The sequence below is a fragment of the Battus philenor genome, unplaced genomic scaffold (genome assembly GCF_028537555.1).
Source record: "Battus philenor isolate CCGP_79_NKW_IND1 unplaced genomic scaffold, ilBatPhil1.0.hap1 SCAF_30, whole genome shotgun sequence".
NCBI classification, from domain to species: domain Eukaryota; kingdom Metazoa; phylum Arthropoda; class Insecta; order Lepidoptera; family Papilionidae; genus Battus; species Battus philenor.
The window spans coordinates 95,858-112,049 of record NW_027181694.1 but is presented as its reverse complement, the minus strand read 5'-3'; the positions used below and the strand labels follow the sequence as shown (position 1 = coordinate 112,049).

Here is a 16,192-nt window from a genome sequence, read left to right as displayed (position 1 = left end):
GCCCCGTTAGCTGTTACATTAGTCGGAATACAGTGCACTTGCAGTGTCTAGACACACGCATTTCTTGCAGGTTTTAAACTAATATAAATACAATTTTATAATTTTTGGTGCAAATTTTAATTTTAGATTTTTGTATGTTTCAAAACGAATTCTAAAACTATACATATTTTCATATTTATATGTATATTATTACCTAATAAATAAATAATTTAAATTTAATTGATTTTTCTTTTATATTTGTATGAGGTCGCCAAGAAACTCGCAATCGTAAATGGGGTTGTGAATGACAAAAGTTTAAGAAGCCCTGATCTAAATAAATACAATCTCATTATTGACATTAAATGAATTATACATTTACTATATATATATATACTCGTATATATATATATATACGAGTATATATATATATATACTCGTATATATATATATATATATATTCAGTAATACCCAGCTTTACGCGAGGGATACGTTCCGAATAAAAAATCGCGTTAATTGAAATTCGCGTATAACGAGGTTTATGATCAAAAATTATTACAAAAAAATACAAATCATTTTAATTCTAGAAACACTTTATGCAACACATACTCTTATTTTTTACGGAAAAATACATCTATTGTCTTTTGGGTAACGTTTTGTTTACGTTCTTGTAAAATACGTTCATAACACCCAACACTGTTTTTAATTGTTTGACAGATGGTCAAGACACCATAGAGAAGTTGATGACTACATTATATTTATACGCACTCTTTCGCGTAATTCGAGGCATTTGAGCGCGAAATTTGCAATTCGCGTTATAGTGAAACCGCGTATAACGGGGTCGTGTAAAGCGGGGTATTACTGTATATATACATATATATATATATATGTATGTATATATATATACATTTATATATATCTCACATATTGGTTGATGAATATTAGAAATGATTTTGCCGACCTTTCGAAAAGGTTTGAATCGATAATTTGCTTCAGGCCGCCATGAAAATTCATATTGCGTCGCCTGTCACTTGTGGATCTCCCCGCGGAGGCCTGGGTCCGTCCGGCGGCTGCAGTTATTGGCTTTTTATTCGATTGCCGCCGCGTCCCCGGGCGCCGCCGATACAGCCTTCTTTATTTTATATCGGGGAGAGTGTTTCGGCTTCTATGCGGTTCTTTGGAGAATTATTTATTAATTTATACATCCGTATAAAACATTTTTATAGCATCTTTTAAGTATAAGAAAGTTTAAGAGAATATTACTAAATATGTACAGCCTTTTTTATTTTATAACATAGGGTGATATAGATGGGTGGTTGCAACTTTCGGCTTTTGTGCGATTCTTCGGTTTATTTAACATACGATCTCTACCATTATTAATAGCATCTTTTAATTTAAAAGGAGTTTACATATCGTTGAAGAAACTATATAAATGAATATGTTAAAAATACAGCCTTTCATGTTTTGTTATTTACAAAATGAATTAACAAGAAGATACGGTTATATTTGACAATATTACGTATTAACTTCAATTGTGAATCTTGACTTTAACTTGTAACCAACTGCTAATCACATGCTAACATAGATGTACAGGACGATTAAAACATTGGATATATATAATATTAAATATTACACCCCACAGAGAGCAAAAATCAAAGTATTTTTTAATATTTTTTAAATTAAAAATATGTGTCGTTTGCAGTTTATATATTCGTTTGTCCTGTGTTACATATTCTTACAAAATTTTGTAAAAATACAAATATAACATCACATACTAACACCACAACCGTATGCTCACCAACAATAAGCATAAAAACAGGTTGTCCCATTAATCAACGTCAAGTCAAATTTTCATTGTAGCACAGAATTGAGTTACGCAAAGAAATAAATAATTATAAAAACCTATTAATAACTTTATAAGCTACTTTAAAATATCTAAAAGAATATTTTTGATTAATGCGATCAATCAAATTTGAACGAAGTTGTTATTTTGGCTAAAAAGTTGAACACCGATTTGAGGTTTTGTCTGTTGTTCAAATATATACTGTTCTCCTGCCAAAAGGCAGAGAATCTGTCCGCCATAAGATAAAAAGAACTTTTGACGGACGAGTTGTATTCCTACATGAACAGTTATAACAGGCAACTCAATTGACACACGCGTGGTAGAGAGTTTGATATGATGAAACATGTGCATATAGTTTTAAATTTACAAAATTTTTCACCTATATGATAGAAGAACTATATGTTGCAAACTACATTTTATATGATGTTTTGAAGATATTACATAAAATTATAATGGCGTTGAAATTGTAAATATGTTTATACAAGTAGCCATTTATGTGCGCTTTTGTATCGTCTTGTATTGTAACATCTCTAACAGACTGACACACACTCAACAGTTGCTGTTTTAAATGAAATCTAATATCAAAATAAAACTATTGAGTGCTATAATAAGATTTATATAATAATTTAAAACTATGACAAATAAGGTCTAAGATATCTCGTGGAACTTTATTGTATATACATACACTCAGACATGTGAAGTATTTGTTAAGTAAGATAAAATGATAATATGATAAAATGCAGGCGATACAAGTTTAGTTTTATTTATTGTATATATCACGTGATATTTAATTTTATTTTGGATACGAAAGAAATTTGTTAACACATTTAAACGATAGAAAATAAAAATATAACATCTTTTACAACATTCAATATATATTTAACAACATGTTATTTATGTTTAATGGAATCAGGCGTTACCTTGCGGAAGTCCATCCTAAGTAAGAAAAGGAACAATATTTAGCCGCTTCCGCACATGCAAAGGTAGTCGTGCAACAAAGTGCACCGCCCGTCAGTCCGCTGATAAATGCGTATGCGGCAAACAATGCGATACACAACTACCACCGTTAAATCACTCAACACGTGTTCCACCCCTCCACGGGGCATCTTCAGGAGTTATGTTACACCGATTAGTGCCAAACACCGAGCGAGCTCAGTCCGTCGCCGCTTGTTATTTATATGCCACCTCATCCCTGCTGATGTTATTTATGCGCTGAAATTAAGAATCTTATTAAAATAGTTATAGATACGTGATAAATAAAAGAAATAGAAATATACTCGTAACGACTACAATTCCTCTTTTAAAATTTCACAAGCAACTGTTGATTGTTTTTCCCGTATTTAACAGATTATGAGTCGCATTCCGAGTCGGCGATAGCTTACTTCTTATAATATTAAAATATTTTTTATTCATGCATGAATACATGTCGAGTGCTATACATTTTATTTGCCAGGTACAAATAATATACGACCAGTTTTTACACAGGAAACAACACAGGAGTTAGCTCTACCAGGGAGGACACATTCGCTCGGCCTGTTTTATATATAGTCCGGGATCGATACTCCCGACACGTCGATGCGCGGTTGCACCGGACTCTAATAGTTCCACAGACAACTGACCGCTATGGGTAAGTGATATGGATTACCTGGTCATCGGTCCCTGGACAACACCGCAGTCGTCATAGGTAACCAATATACTGATAGTTATGTTTATAATTTGTTGTTTGTTGATCTTAACGAACTATAGTACTTTTGCGTTAATGATACAGTAAATGATCATTGTCTGCAAACCTAACTACGCCTGTCAATCGGAATAGTTTTTAATTATATAGTCAAGCTCAATGAAACCAGTTGAAAATATTTTTTCGAACATAAATAAGAATTAACGCGTAATTACAATTCAACGGACAATGATTGTTCGCTTACTTAACGCAAACTAACTATAAGCAAGTATTAATATTATATATATTTAATTATAGCTATACAGACAGACTTTTTTACCAGATGTTATTGGTTTGTCGCATTCCAATAAAAAAGGACGTAACATTTCACAGCGATCACTATATGTTATGGTACCAGGACATTTTTTTCCTTTATATTTATTTATCTGTAGTGGTGTGGCGGTGTGAGTGACGAGTCCTCTGTTCTCAGAGGAGGAGGGAGAGGAGAGCACGACGCTGCCGGTGCGGTACCGGCCTGAACCTCCCGACGCGCTGGCGCGGGCTTCCCGTTTCACTCCTCACGAGATCAAGCTCATGTACCGTGGCTTCAAGCAGGTACGCATTCACCCAGACCCTGGACTTCTATACACCATAATATAACTCCTTATCCAACTGCGCAAGCATTTACACTATAAAATTATTTATATCTTTATGTTTGTTTTAAGTTTTAAGTAGAATTACAAACAAAACAGTGTATTTTAAATCAAAGGATCCATAACATGCATTACATAAAAATTATTGCCATCGGTTGCACGTGCGATGCTTGTGCATGTCTTTCATTCACTGTATGTAGTCCTCATAACAGACCACTGTGTTCTAATTATCTTCGTATACTTATTCACGTAGCTATTTAATTAGATTTATCTTATGTGACCCGTCGGTGATTGCAGTGTGGTATCATACGCAGAGGACGCTGCTGCCTCTAAAAACCTATAAGTTGTGGCAATCCCATATAATTACCGCACAAAGTGTAAGTTTGTAGGAGTGGTCGTGGTACGGTAGCTTCTTGTTCTTCGGTAGCTTCTTGTTCTTCGGTAGCCTCTTGTTCGTCGGTTGTATCTTGTTCGTCGATTGCTTCTTGTTCGTCGATTGCTTCTTGTTCGTCGGTTGCTTCTTGATCTTCAGTTGCTTCTTCCTGTGTTGACCGCACCTCCGCTAGCCCTTATAATGAGCGCGGAGACTCTCAACAGCGCGATGCAGATTTTCGTTGCGTCTACTGTGGCGCCATCTGTCATGTATCTGTTTCACTGCCGCCGCCGCCATGCGATTGACGGTCACGTGGGTAAGAGCTTGGTGTTTGAGTGGCGCGCGATATGCACGCCACAAGTTATATTAACAATCGAACCCGGGACTTATCTGCAAGTCTCAGTCCTTTACCGCTAAGTCACCAGTGCTCCACATGAATATAACTTCATGACGGAATATAAAGAACTCAGCTATATATTATCAAAATATTATAAAAGAAAAAGAAATTATATACAACAATACCTCGCTTTGCGTCGTTTCGTTTTGCGTTTATTTCGAAGTTGCGTCGCTGCTTAATTAGTACTAATTTTCACTGTGCGTCGTTAGATTTTCGAGGTTGCGTTGTTTTGGGTTCGAGTCTTTAATTTTTTTTTAAAGATGGCAACAGATTTGTTTTTAATTGAGTTATGCATCAAAACTCGGGGATTTTTTTCTAACTAAAAATCAACGCAATTTGAATACAGTTTTATTTTCACTTTGTTTTGCTAATTTTGGAGTTCGGTTTCAATTACGTAGTGTGTAGTGCTTTTTTTTAAAAGAGAATAATAAATTTATACAAATTATTACGTGTTGTTTCTGGTTACTAAAAAGGTAAATATTATTCCAATTTATTTATTTGCATAGTTATATTATTTTTGTTTTTTGAATGTTTACTTTGTTTAATTTTCTTTTTAAAAAGTAGTATTTTCGTAACCCTGGAACCTATCTTCGATCTTTACATGGTCTGCTATAGAAAATATTAATTCACTTTGCGTCGTTCCAATTTGCGTCGTGTTTTTTTTTTGAAACGTAACCACGACGCCAAGTTAGGTATTGGTGTATGTAGAAAATAAAAAGGTGCAGTAAATAAAGAACTGTAAAAAAAGGTAACAATAATAATGAAAACAAGTACAAAAATTAAAAATTGTGAACTAGATTTTGAAACTAAATAAAAGCGTCGAAAGAAAATATGCGATATGAGGATTTTAAAGAAGAAAAGATTATTCAGAAGAATGAAAGAAAATATAGCAAAAAAACTTAAGAACGACGTCAGAAGGAAACGCTAGTAAAAAATGTATTGAAAATTATTTGTAACAAAAGTCTCTGCTATAGATTTAAGATAGCGGAACGAGAAACAAAAAAAAAGGAATATAAGTCGTGTCAAAACATTGAGTTATTATTGTGTATTATGGACAACCGGCTGGCGAGCCACGTGTAATTATTTAAGTAATAAGATTTATTGAATATCAAACAGCAATAGACAAGTTGTCTTAATCTTTACTAAATATATTTATAAATAAATTAAAACATAAAACCTGAAAATGTTTCGAGGATAGCTGAAAAAGTAGACAAAGAAAGTTATTTAAAATTTCTTCGGTACACGAAATACCCTGTGGACTAAACCTAAAAGGTCCTGAATTTACATTTCAGCACGACACTGACCCTAAGCATTCGTGCCAACTGTGCCAAAACTTTTTAAAGAAAAAAGCAGATGAAAAGTTTTTAAAAATCTGTCTCCAATAGAACTTGTCTGGAATGCACTCGATAGGAGACTTAAAAATTGCTCCACCAGCTCAGAACATTAATGGAAGTTATCAGTGAATAGAACCAGTTAGAGGAAGATTGTTTTATTAAGTTAATAGAATGTTTAAAATTTGTCCAGAAATTATTAAAGCAAAAGGTGGTCACTTTGATGAAGCTAAAAATTGAATATTTTTTTCAATATTTGTTAAATTTCTCTTTAGTCTAAGTTACATTTTATTAAATTTTTAATTTTACATTAATATAAGTAATTTAAGATCGTAAAACTTTTGTTTTATTTCAATTTACCTCGCTGCTTCTTAACTTTTTGATGGTAGTGTGTGTATATATATATATATATATATATATGTGTGTGTGTGTGTGTATATATAGATATATATTTGTTGGTTTCACTGTCTGTGTCATGTAGTTAATAAAATAAAGTAAGAAAAGGACCAATATTTAACCACTTCCGCACATGCAGTGGTAGTCGTGCAACAAAGTGCACATCTTTAGAAGTTATGTTACATCGATTAGTGCCAAACACAGAGTGCAAGGCAAATTTGTCCCGTGGAGGGGTGAAACACGTGTTGAGTGATTTAACGGTGGCAGTTGTGTAATTCGCATTGTTTGCCGCATGCGCATTTATCAGCGGGCTGGCGGGCGGTGCACTTTGTTGCACGACTACCACTGCATGTGCGGAAGTGGCTAAATATTGGTCCTTTTCTTACTTAGGATGGACTTCCGCAAAATAACGCCTGATTCCATTAAAAAAATAAAATAAAGAATAGCAAAGTTAATTTCTAACCGGTGTCGCTTTTTTACAGGAGTGTCCCACGGGCATGGTGGACGAGGAATCATTCAAGAACATATTCTCACAGTTTTTCCCGCTTGGAGGTAAGTCTGGTGACCGGAAGGCGGTGTTTTCGTACAACCTCTCTTAGATATTCAGGGACAATATTTGCGAATGATTTTTCACATACTATTTTATTTTCATAGTCTTTTATCTTTTACAGTATCTTTCTCGTATGCGTCATATTTACAATCACGACTTGCATGGAGGGCAGTCTTTCGCACAGCCGTCAGTCGCACGACACAGAGCTGATGTGCTGACTGTAGATCATGTTGTATGTTAGTAAATTTTCTTGGTGTAAGGCGACATACAAATTCATTGTATATTTTGTTTAGCTATTGGAGGCCTCTCGTACCCCTAATTTGTTAGGATCAGGGTCTTTGTTTACAAATAAGTTTAACAAATTTTATCTTTATTCTTCACTCACTTTCATTCTTCTCAATTTCTTTTATTCTTACCTTTTCTCCTTCACAATATCTTTCATTCCTTCTTGCTTTCATCGCCTTCCTTCCATCATATTATAACTCTAAGTGGCTAGGTACATTTTTTTAATTCTTTATTTTATTATTTATCCTATTTTATTTATATCACAAAAAAATCATTGTATTGTAAGTGGCAACAACCATCCTGATATATACACGTACACGAGTAAAATATTAGGTTTTATTTTACTTGGATTTTGGACTATGATCAGTTAATGTCACGAAATAACATTTCAGATTTATATAAGTGAATAAGATACCTACAAAGGTAACCGCAGGAAACCTGAGAAATATGTCAGAACAAGTCAAATGCTCGCGTGATCTGTTATCTGATTAACAGGTGTATGCTGATGTTATGTGATTACTACAAGGTCAGAATACTAGCCGTTTGGAATCCACTGTATGCAGTCTACCAAAATTAAATTGAAAGAGTACAAAAAAATTCCTTCGTATTCTAAACTACCGAATGCATTGCCCCCGGGATTCTTATAAAGTGTTTTTAAACAGATACCGAATGTTATCATTGAAGGATCGACGTTCTCTAATAAACGCCACTACACTTAAAAATATTTGTGGTGGCAATGTTAACTGTTCGGAACTGTTGTCCGAGGTAAATCTCTCTTTTTTTTGTCAACGGCGAAGACAAATATCGGTAAATGTGCACTTTTATACAGGATGTGTGACCTCCACCTTTCATATATTAGTGATATTGATATATTCTCGTACTCTTGTATCTTTTAAAAGACAATTTCGTTCGAAATTACTGAAATCAATATATAATATAAATAAATAAACCATAATATTTGATCCCTGTTTAGTAATGTTTTTACTTCTTCTGTCATTGTTTGACTATAAATCATTACATGTTCTCAGTGAGGTAGTGATAAGGTGACAATTGTAACTAATTTTATATTTCTAAGTTTGTACTTTCTTACTGCCTTTTGTGACTGTTTATCTCCAATAAAGTAAATAAATAAAATAAGACACCTGTTACGGATCCATCTGAACTATTCTCGTTTTGTTTTAGGTCCCTGTTTTAAGGACCTTGCGTTTTCGTCTACGATGGTAAAAGCAGGGACTATTTATACAAATCCTCATGCAACAAAGTGCACCGGCCGCCGGCCCGCTGATAAATGCGTATGCGACAAACAATGCGAATCACACAACCGCCACCGCCAAATCACTCAACACGTGTTTCACCCCTCCACGGGGCATCTTCAGGGGTTATGTTACACCGATTAGTGCCAAACACAGAGTCTGCGTTTTGCTAAACTCTGAATGGCTAAATATTGGTCCTTTTCTTACTTAGGATGGACTTCCGCAAAATAACGCCTGATTCTATTAAATAATGACTATTGTTCTTCCTAGATCCTATGTTGCAACCGAAACTGGTAATCCATTATTTCCGGATCTTTGCGCTTTTGATTTGACACTTTCGATTGCACCACAGTCTGGCCCACTAGTGGGTCACAGGTGCACGAAAGAGTGTCCTTGAGTTTAAACCTATGAAGGTACTCGGAGAATCCTTGCTTCGTGAACATCTGGACCAAAACAATGTCCAAGTCAATCTGACGAAGCACGAATTTCCACCGGAAGAACTTCCGCGTTACCAAGGCTTTCGTCTCTTCCATGTATCTGATATTCCATTCGCCAAGCGTCTCCCGTCTAAACTTTAGCCTGACAAATCCAATAGCGTTCTTTACACTCTGATTTACATGTTCACTTTTTTTATGGCCCCCGCTATTGGGAGCCTTTCGTACCCCCTATCTGGTGTGGGACGGGGACTTTTGTTTTCATTTATTTAATTTTTCACAATCTTTTTTTATTTTCGCTCTCTTTATTTATGCATCCTATGTTCTTTCATTCGGTGTTCATTCCACATTTCTTCTTTCATTCTCTTTCGCTCTGTGACGTTCCATCCCTCTCTCATTATACAATAGTATTTTATTTATTTTATTTCTGTTATTTACACTCTTTTGTTTTATATTTATTTCACTTAAGCTGTATAATTCTATTTATTTACAATTTACTAAAAGTTGTTACCATTATTACTTATTTTCTATTTACATTTTTATTAACTTATTTAAACTTATTTAAGCTTATTTAAACTTATTTAAACACTTATTTAAATAATATCACTCATGTCCGAACCGAATTTTTACAAGTGTCGTGTGTAAAAGATAAATAAATCGGGGCCATAAAGATCATAACAAACAGAAACAGGAAAGAAACTCAACAGTTGCTATTTTTAATGAAATTTATCAATTTTTCACGTGTAATGTACACGTGAAAAATTGATAAATTTAATAATAACAATCATGTAAATAAGTAAACAGATCATGTTCACGCATTTTCATAAACAAAAAGGCATGAATGCTGTAACAAGATTTATTTGATAATATAGTTTTAATTTTATTTTTAAAACTAAGAAAACGAATGTCTTACACAATTGATCGAGTTAAGACGTTGAATGCTAGAACGAGTGACGCCTACATCAAGCATTGGACGCCTTACAGTTGAAATGATGATGTTGATGATGATGATTAGCCATCAATCTTGTTAAGATCATCAGGAGACACGGAATCCAGGTCACTTCCAACTGGTTTTATCTGAGAGAGGCCTTTGTCCATTGTCATTTCGGATGTAGATATAACACAACTTTCCACTGTTCAATCATTATTTTGCAAAAACAACGACTTGCTAAACGACTAAAGTCGTGGGGTAAGGAAATAGCGATATAAAGGACCAGTGGCGCCATCTTTTATCGACTAGCCGACCAAATTTGGAATCCATTAAATCACCCTGCAGCTTAAACAATGCTTATAATGTCTTGTAAATTGCTTTTGTTGCATGACATTGATACAATTTTTATGCACAAGAAAGCTATTTGGCTATTTAATGGTCTCTGTGTTTGGCACTAATAAGTGTAACATAACTCCTAAAGATGCCCCGTGGAGGGGTGAAACACGTGTTGAGTAATTTGTGCGGTGGCGGTTGTGTGATTCACATTGTTTGCCGCATGCGCATTTATCAGCGGGCTGGCGGGCGGTGCATTTTATTGCACGACTACCACCGCGTGTGCGGAAGTGGCTAAATATTGGTCCTTTTCTTGCTATTTGTGTAATATATGACTTGAAAGCAGTAGGTATCTAAACAGTCTCCAAACGAAACACCACTGCACATTTAACACGCCGTTGGTTTCGTCTAGTTCACAACTGGGCAGTGAAAGACTTGGTAGATACTTCGTGCGTGGGCACATCCTTCACCGAGGTGTAAATATCAGATTAAAGAAAATGGTTATACGATTAGCAATTCAGAATTATTTCGTAAAGTTTTGTGTTATTTCTACGTGAGATATTTTATGTGCTCTCTATCCAACAAAACAAGTTTAAATGTATATATTTTACGACAACGATCTACAAAGGTTTGTCTGTCGGAGTGATTTGAGTTCTACGGACAGTAAATATCCCGCTTGTCCGCAGATGCGACGCAGTACGCGCACTACGTCTTCAACACCGTGAAACATAAACACCGCGGCAAGCTCAGTTTTGAGGTACGTCGCGTTGCAATGCGTTAAAATCCTACAGGACTGTCGGTGACGATATTCTTTTAAAATATAATCACACTAAGTTAAAAATGAATCTCAGATACATTAATTGGGTGCTATATTTAATCCTTCAAGATTCACATGTGGCTCGCAACGTGCAGATTGTTCCTCCGATTTCGTTCCCCCCTTGTCTATATACCTATTGAGTTGGAATAAAACTGATTATTTTCATTTCTAATGACAAACGTTTATTTTTATATTATAGTTGACTAGCTTCTGTATGTTATACTTATCCTTTTTAGCCGATATCTGTCCATTGCAAAGCGTAGGCTTTTCCCAAACATAATCACGGTGAACGGTACAATGCTGCCTATATCCAACGATTTCGCAAGAATTTAACTATGTCGTCGGTCGAAGTGGCGGACTTACCCACGCCGCGTCTACCGCCTCTATGTCGCCACTTCAGAACCTTTAGCCCCAACGGCCATCTGTTGCATGAGCCATGTGACCCGAATTTGTCTCTTCGGCGTATTTCTATTGCTCTAGCACAATTGTCAAAATCTAAAACGGCTGAACCCGGACAAATACATGTGGAACTACTTTGAGGGTACGTTCTAGTGTTGTGTTGAGGATGGTGCACCACCGCAGGAGTTCCTGGAGACGCTGTCGCGCGTGGCGCGCGGCTCGGCGCAGGAGAAGCTGGCGTGGGTGTTCGCGCTGTACGACGTGGACGGCGACGGGCGCATCTCGCGCGCGGAGATGCAGGCCGTGGTGCAGGCCGTGTACGAGCTGCTGGGCCGCGCCGCCGCCCCGCCCGTGCACCCGGCCGCCGCGCGCGACCACGTCGACCGCATCTTCCACGTGCGTCCACCTCAGACACAACAGTGCCACTTCATTATAATACTACAACATACACACCATCACTCTCCAGCTTAGTTACAGTAACGAAGAGATCTAGACTCACCGCCTTGAACACTTTACCACCACATACCTGGATAAACAGTCATCTTCTACCATAAAACAACAATAAACACACCATCGCCCTCCAGCTTAGTTACAGAGGCGAAGAAGTATAAGCTCATTACATCGAGCGCTTTGCAACCTTAAGCAAAGTAACAAAGTAACAATATAACAAAGTAACAATATAACATAGTAACAACGTAACAAAGTAACACTGTAACATAGTAACAACGTAACAAAATAACAAAATAACAACGTAACAAAGTAACAATATAAGAACGTAACAAAGTAACAATATAACATAGTAACAACGTAACATGTACATAGCTACTCGAGTTGATAATCAAACTTAGCTACTACAAAGAGATCTGAGCTCAACGACTTTGCCCCGGATGAGCTCATTGTGGTACTCCTTGAGCTCAGTCAATGGAAAGAACTCTAGTCTCGACTCACACAAACACTGACATTTCATTACAAAACTAAAACATATATATCATATATTAGTGATATAGATATATTCTCGTGCTCTCTCGTATCTTTTAAAAGACAATTTCGTTAGAAATTATTGAGTACACACAATACGATTTAAACCTCATTGAAACGTAACGGCTTACTGTGACTCATAATTATTGCGGTGTGATATGCAGCATTGTTTAGTTATGTTTTTATTTGTTTTGTCATTGTTTGACTATAACAACAACAGGTAACAATTGTAACTGATTTTATATTTCTAAGCTTCTAAGCTTGTACTTTCTTACTGCCTATTGTTATTGCTTATCTCCAATAAAGTAAATAAATAAAATAAAATAAAACACACACACACACACTCAATCTAATGTAAATTGTATATAATTATTTAAGCTGCAGATTTTACAGCTCAGTCACTATTGACATGATAATAAATATAACTTGAGATTCAATTATTATTCACCTTAAAAGCTATTTATGTTGTGATAGGTAGAAAGTCTGTTCCATCATCAGCACATTTGTGATGGGCCTTGCATCCGTTGTAAGGGTGGTGTTTGAAGAGTGAAAAGGAGGTGTGCTTTCAGTTGATGGACCTGGACGCAGACGGTGCGGTCTCCCCTGAGGAGCTGACGCGCTGGTGCTCACGCGACCCCGCCCTGCTGCGCTCGCTCGACACGCTCGACACGGTGCTCTGACGCACCGACCTGCGCAGGTGAGTTCCGCACGGTGCTCGTGCAGCTGGAAAACGTAGCTGGTACTCGCTCGTTTCCTACATACGTAAAACCCCTAAAAATAAAATATTTGTTGAAGCCATAAGATTTACATGTCATAATATACACATGTACAACTGATCCCGTATTCACTGCGAAAGGACTCGAGTACGGAATGGAACTGGAAGACAGGGTGAGCAGTGACAACTTCGCTTTGTCAATTGAAGACAGAGAATTTTTATTTATTTACTTTATTGAAGATAACAGTAATTAAGGCAGTAAGAAAGTACAAACTTAGAAACTTAGAAATATAAAATAAGTTACAATTGTTACCTTATAACTATCTCACTAAGAATATATAATGATTTATAGTCAAAAAATGACAAAAGAAATAAAAACATTACTAAACAACACTGCATATCACACCGCAATAATTACGAGTCACAGCAAGCCGTCACGTTCCAATGAGGTTTAAATTTTATTGTGTGTACTCAATAATTTCTTTTGTTATATTAATTTATAAGTTAAAGATGAAATTAGGAAATGAAAAAAATAATAAAGAAAAAAAAAAATATATATAGATGCCATAATGCAATTTTTGCCAAAACACCGTGATTGAACAATTGTGAATATTAGTGTTGGATAGAAAACTGTATTGTTATTTGTCGTTATTGGTATATATATTATTGCTCCTAAAGTATTAGTAATATTATTTATTTTAAATCTATATATTTATTTTCAATTTCCTGGCGTTTGAATATATCTTTTATTCTCGATTGAACGTAATAAATGTAACAAGACGACAATGTAATGGCAACGTGTAACGAAATAACACTTTAACAATAGACACGATACACCATGAAGTAGGGCAGGAAATAGTTTATTTTATACACAAGAAAATATATACATAGTTGTGTAATTGTAGAGAACAAGTACAATGGGCGGTCTTATCACACGAGGCAATCTCTTACAGACAACCATAGTATGGGAACAGTTGATAAAACAGTAGACAAGATATACATACATATGTATATAGCATATATACTAATAATATAATGATAAATAAAACATTAAACTGACTTGGATCGCACTTGCGTCAGAAATAATAAAAAAATATAGAAAGAAACAAAACGAAATAAAGAATAAAAAAATCAATTCAAAATTCAAAACATTTCTAAAACGTTTTCTTAAAAATAGACAATGATTCAGCGGTAAATCATTACACAATCGAACAGTCTGTGTGATGAAAGATTTACATAGACATAGAACTGATAAAACCACTTGTCGAATATTTATTATGAGAAATAATTTTAAATCAAATCATATAATATTAAATTCAATTGATATTAAATCTGATGATGTCTAAAATTTTAAAGATCGAAACAATTGATAATATGAAGATGCAGGGATATATGGCGGATATATTATCACTTTCATGCCAAATACAGTTTTAGTTTTGCTGACTGGATAAGGTTTTTTTTTATGGCCCCCGCTGTTGGGGGCCTCTCGTACCCCTATTTATGGTGGGACAGGGACTTTATTTGCAATTTAATTTTTCACATAATTTTTTATTTTCTCTCTCTCTTTCATACTTTACTTTCTCTTTCAGTCTATTATCTATCTTTCATGCTACATTTCTGCTTTCTTTCCCTTTTGCTCTGTTCATCTATCATTCTTTCCCTTTTTCTTTTTACATTTTCAATTTACATTTTTATTTTACATTTTTATTACTTATATCCTATAATTATTTTCTATCACAATTTTATGTATCACTTTGGTTCTATTTTATCATTTTGACTGGATAAGGTTGTGTATGGTAGACTTCTTGCAATGTTAGCAGTTGTCGGTGGTAGTGATTTAAATCGCTGATTGAAACTGTATGTATCAGAGATTTTATTGTTGCAGGGACGTGGAGGCGCAGGCGTCGTGCTCGACTGTCGACGAGGCGAGCACCCCGCCCCCCGCCGCCGCCCCCTCCGCCCCCGCGCCTGCGACGCTCCCCGCACAGCCGAGCGCCCCCGCGCCGCCTACTCTACTCACGGCTACTGTAAGCATCACTCTGTATTCAGCATCGCTCTATATTCAGCATCGCTCTATATTCAGCATCGCTCTATATTCAGCATCGCTCTATATTCAGCATCGCTATATATTCAGCATCGCTCTATATTCAGCATCGCTCTATATTCAGCATCGCTCTATATTCAGCATCGCTCTATATTCAGCATCGCTCTATATTCAGCATCGCTCTATATTCAGCATAGCTCTATATCCAGTGAAACTTTAGTTCGTAGCGACGCGAGCCCAGCCTTTCCTTCAAGTTTCATTGCCTATGTCTACAACAAAGTTTCGACTGAAAAAAGTTTCTAATTCATTTGTAACAAACGCAATCAGACTTTTTAAAATGTAAATTGACGAAAAATGCTTATTACTCAATGAACGAATGTTTAAATGACAAGAAACTTTGGTAGTGATGTCGCTAGTTTTGATTTCATTTAGACAATATCTAATAAAAATATATTTGTGTTAATCTATATTACTAAACTTTATTAAAAGATGTGTTGTTGATGGAGTTTCTTTCAGCTTCTTCTACACAACTTTAACACATTAATAAGCAGAGTTGTAGATCACTAACAGTTCTGTTAAAAGTTGTTGTCCTCCAATGTTGAATAAATGAATTTTATCTTTATCTGCCTATGAAAAGATTTCAGACTAAGCGCTATCTGCTGCAGTCAAGGTGAAAAAAATTACAATCATTTATAATCAACTATTAATCAGCTCGTAAAGAGCCACCTACTGAATAGAAGTAACAAGAAAAAAATGGACGACCCTTACCCGCCATCCTGGTGTCGACCTGTATGAGAAATACAATGAATGCATACGTGTATGGA

General features: G+C 35.5%; 1 protein-coding gene across 1 annotated transcript; it reads left to right on the top strand.

Annotated features, from left to right (window-relative positions):
- Positions 1 to 3,971: 3,971 nt before the first annotated feature.
- Positions 3,972 to 13,289, top strand: LOC137927461 (Kv channel-interacting protein 4-like). Its single transcript, XM_068771275.1, has 5 exons — positions 3,972 to 4,094; positions 7,112 to 7,181; positions 11,102 to 11,172; positions 11,815 to 12,027; positions 13,179 to 13,289. Exons 1-5 carry the CDS (start codon positions 4,074 to 4,076, stop codon positions 13,287 to 13,289), a joined length of 486 nt encoding a protein of 161 aa, XP_068627376.1. The 5' UTR covers positions 3,972 to 4,073.
- The last annotated feature ends 2,903 nt before the right edge of the window (positions 13,290 to 16,192 follow it).

What these genes read in the sequence shown, in the direction of transcription:
- LOC137927461 (XM_068771275.1), top strand. Translation starts at nt 4,074, where the DNA reads ATGTACCGTGGCTTCAAGCAG. An exon ending in TGTACCGTGGCTTCAAGCAG is followed by an intron (nt 4,095 to 7,111) that starts GTACGCATTCAC and finishes GCTTTTTTACAG; the next exon opens with GAGTGTCCCACGGGCATGGT. An exon ending in GCGGCAAGCTCAGTTTTGAG is followed by an intron (nt 11,173 to 11,814) that starts GTACGTCGCGTT and finishes GCACCACCGCAG; the next exon opens with GAGTTCCTGGAGACGCTGTC.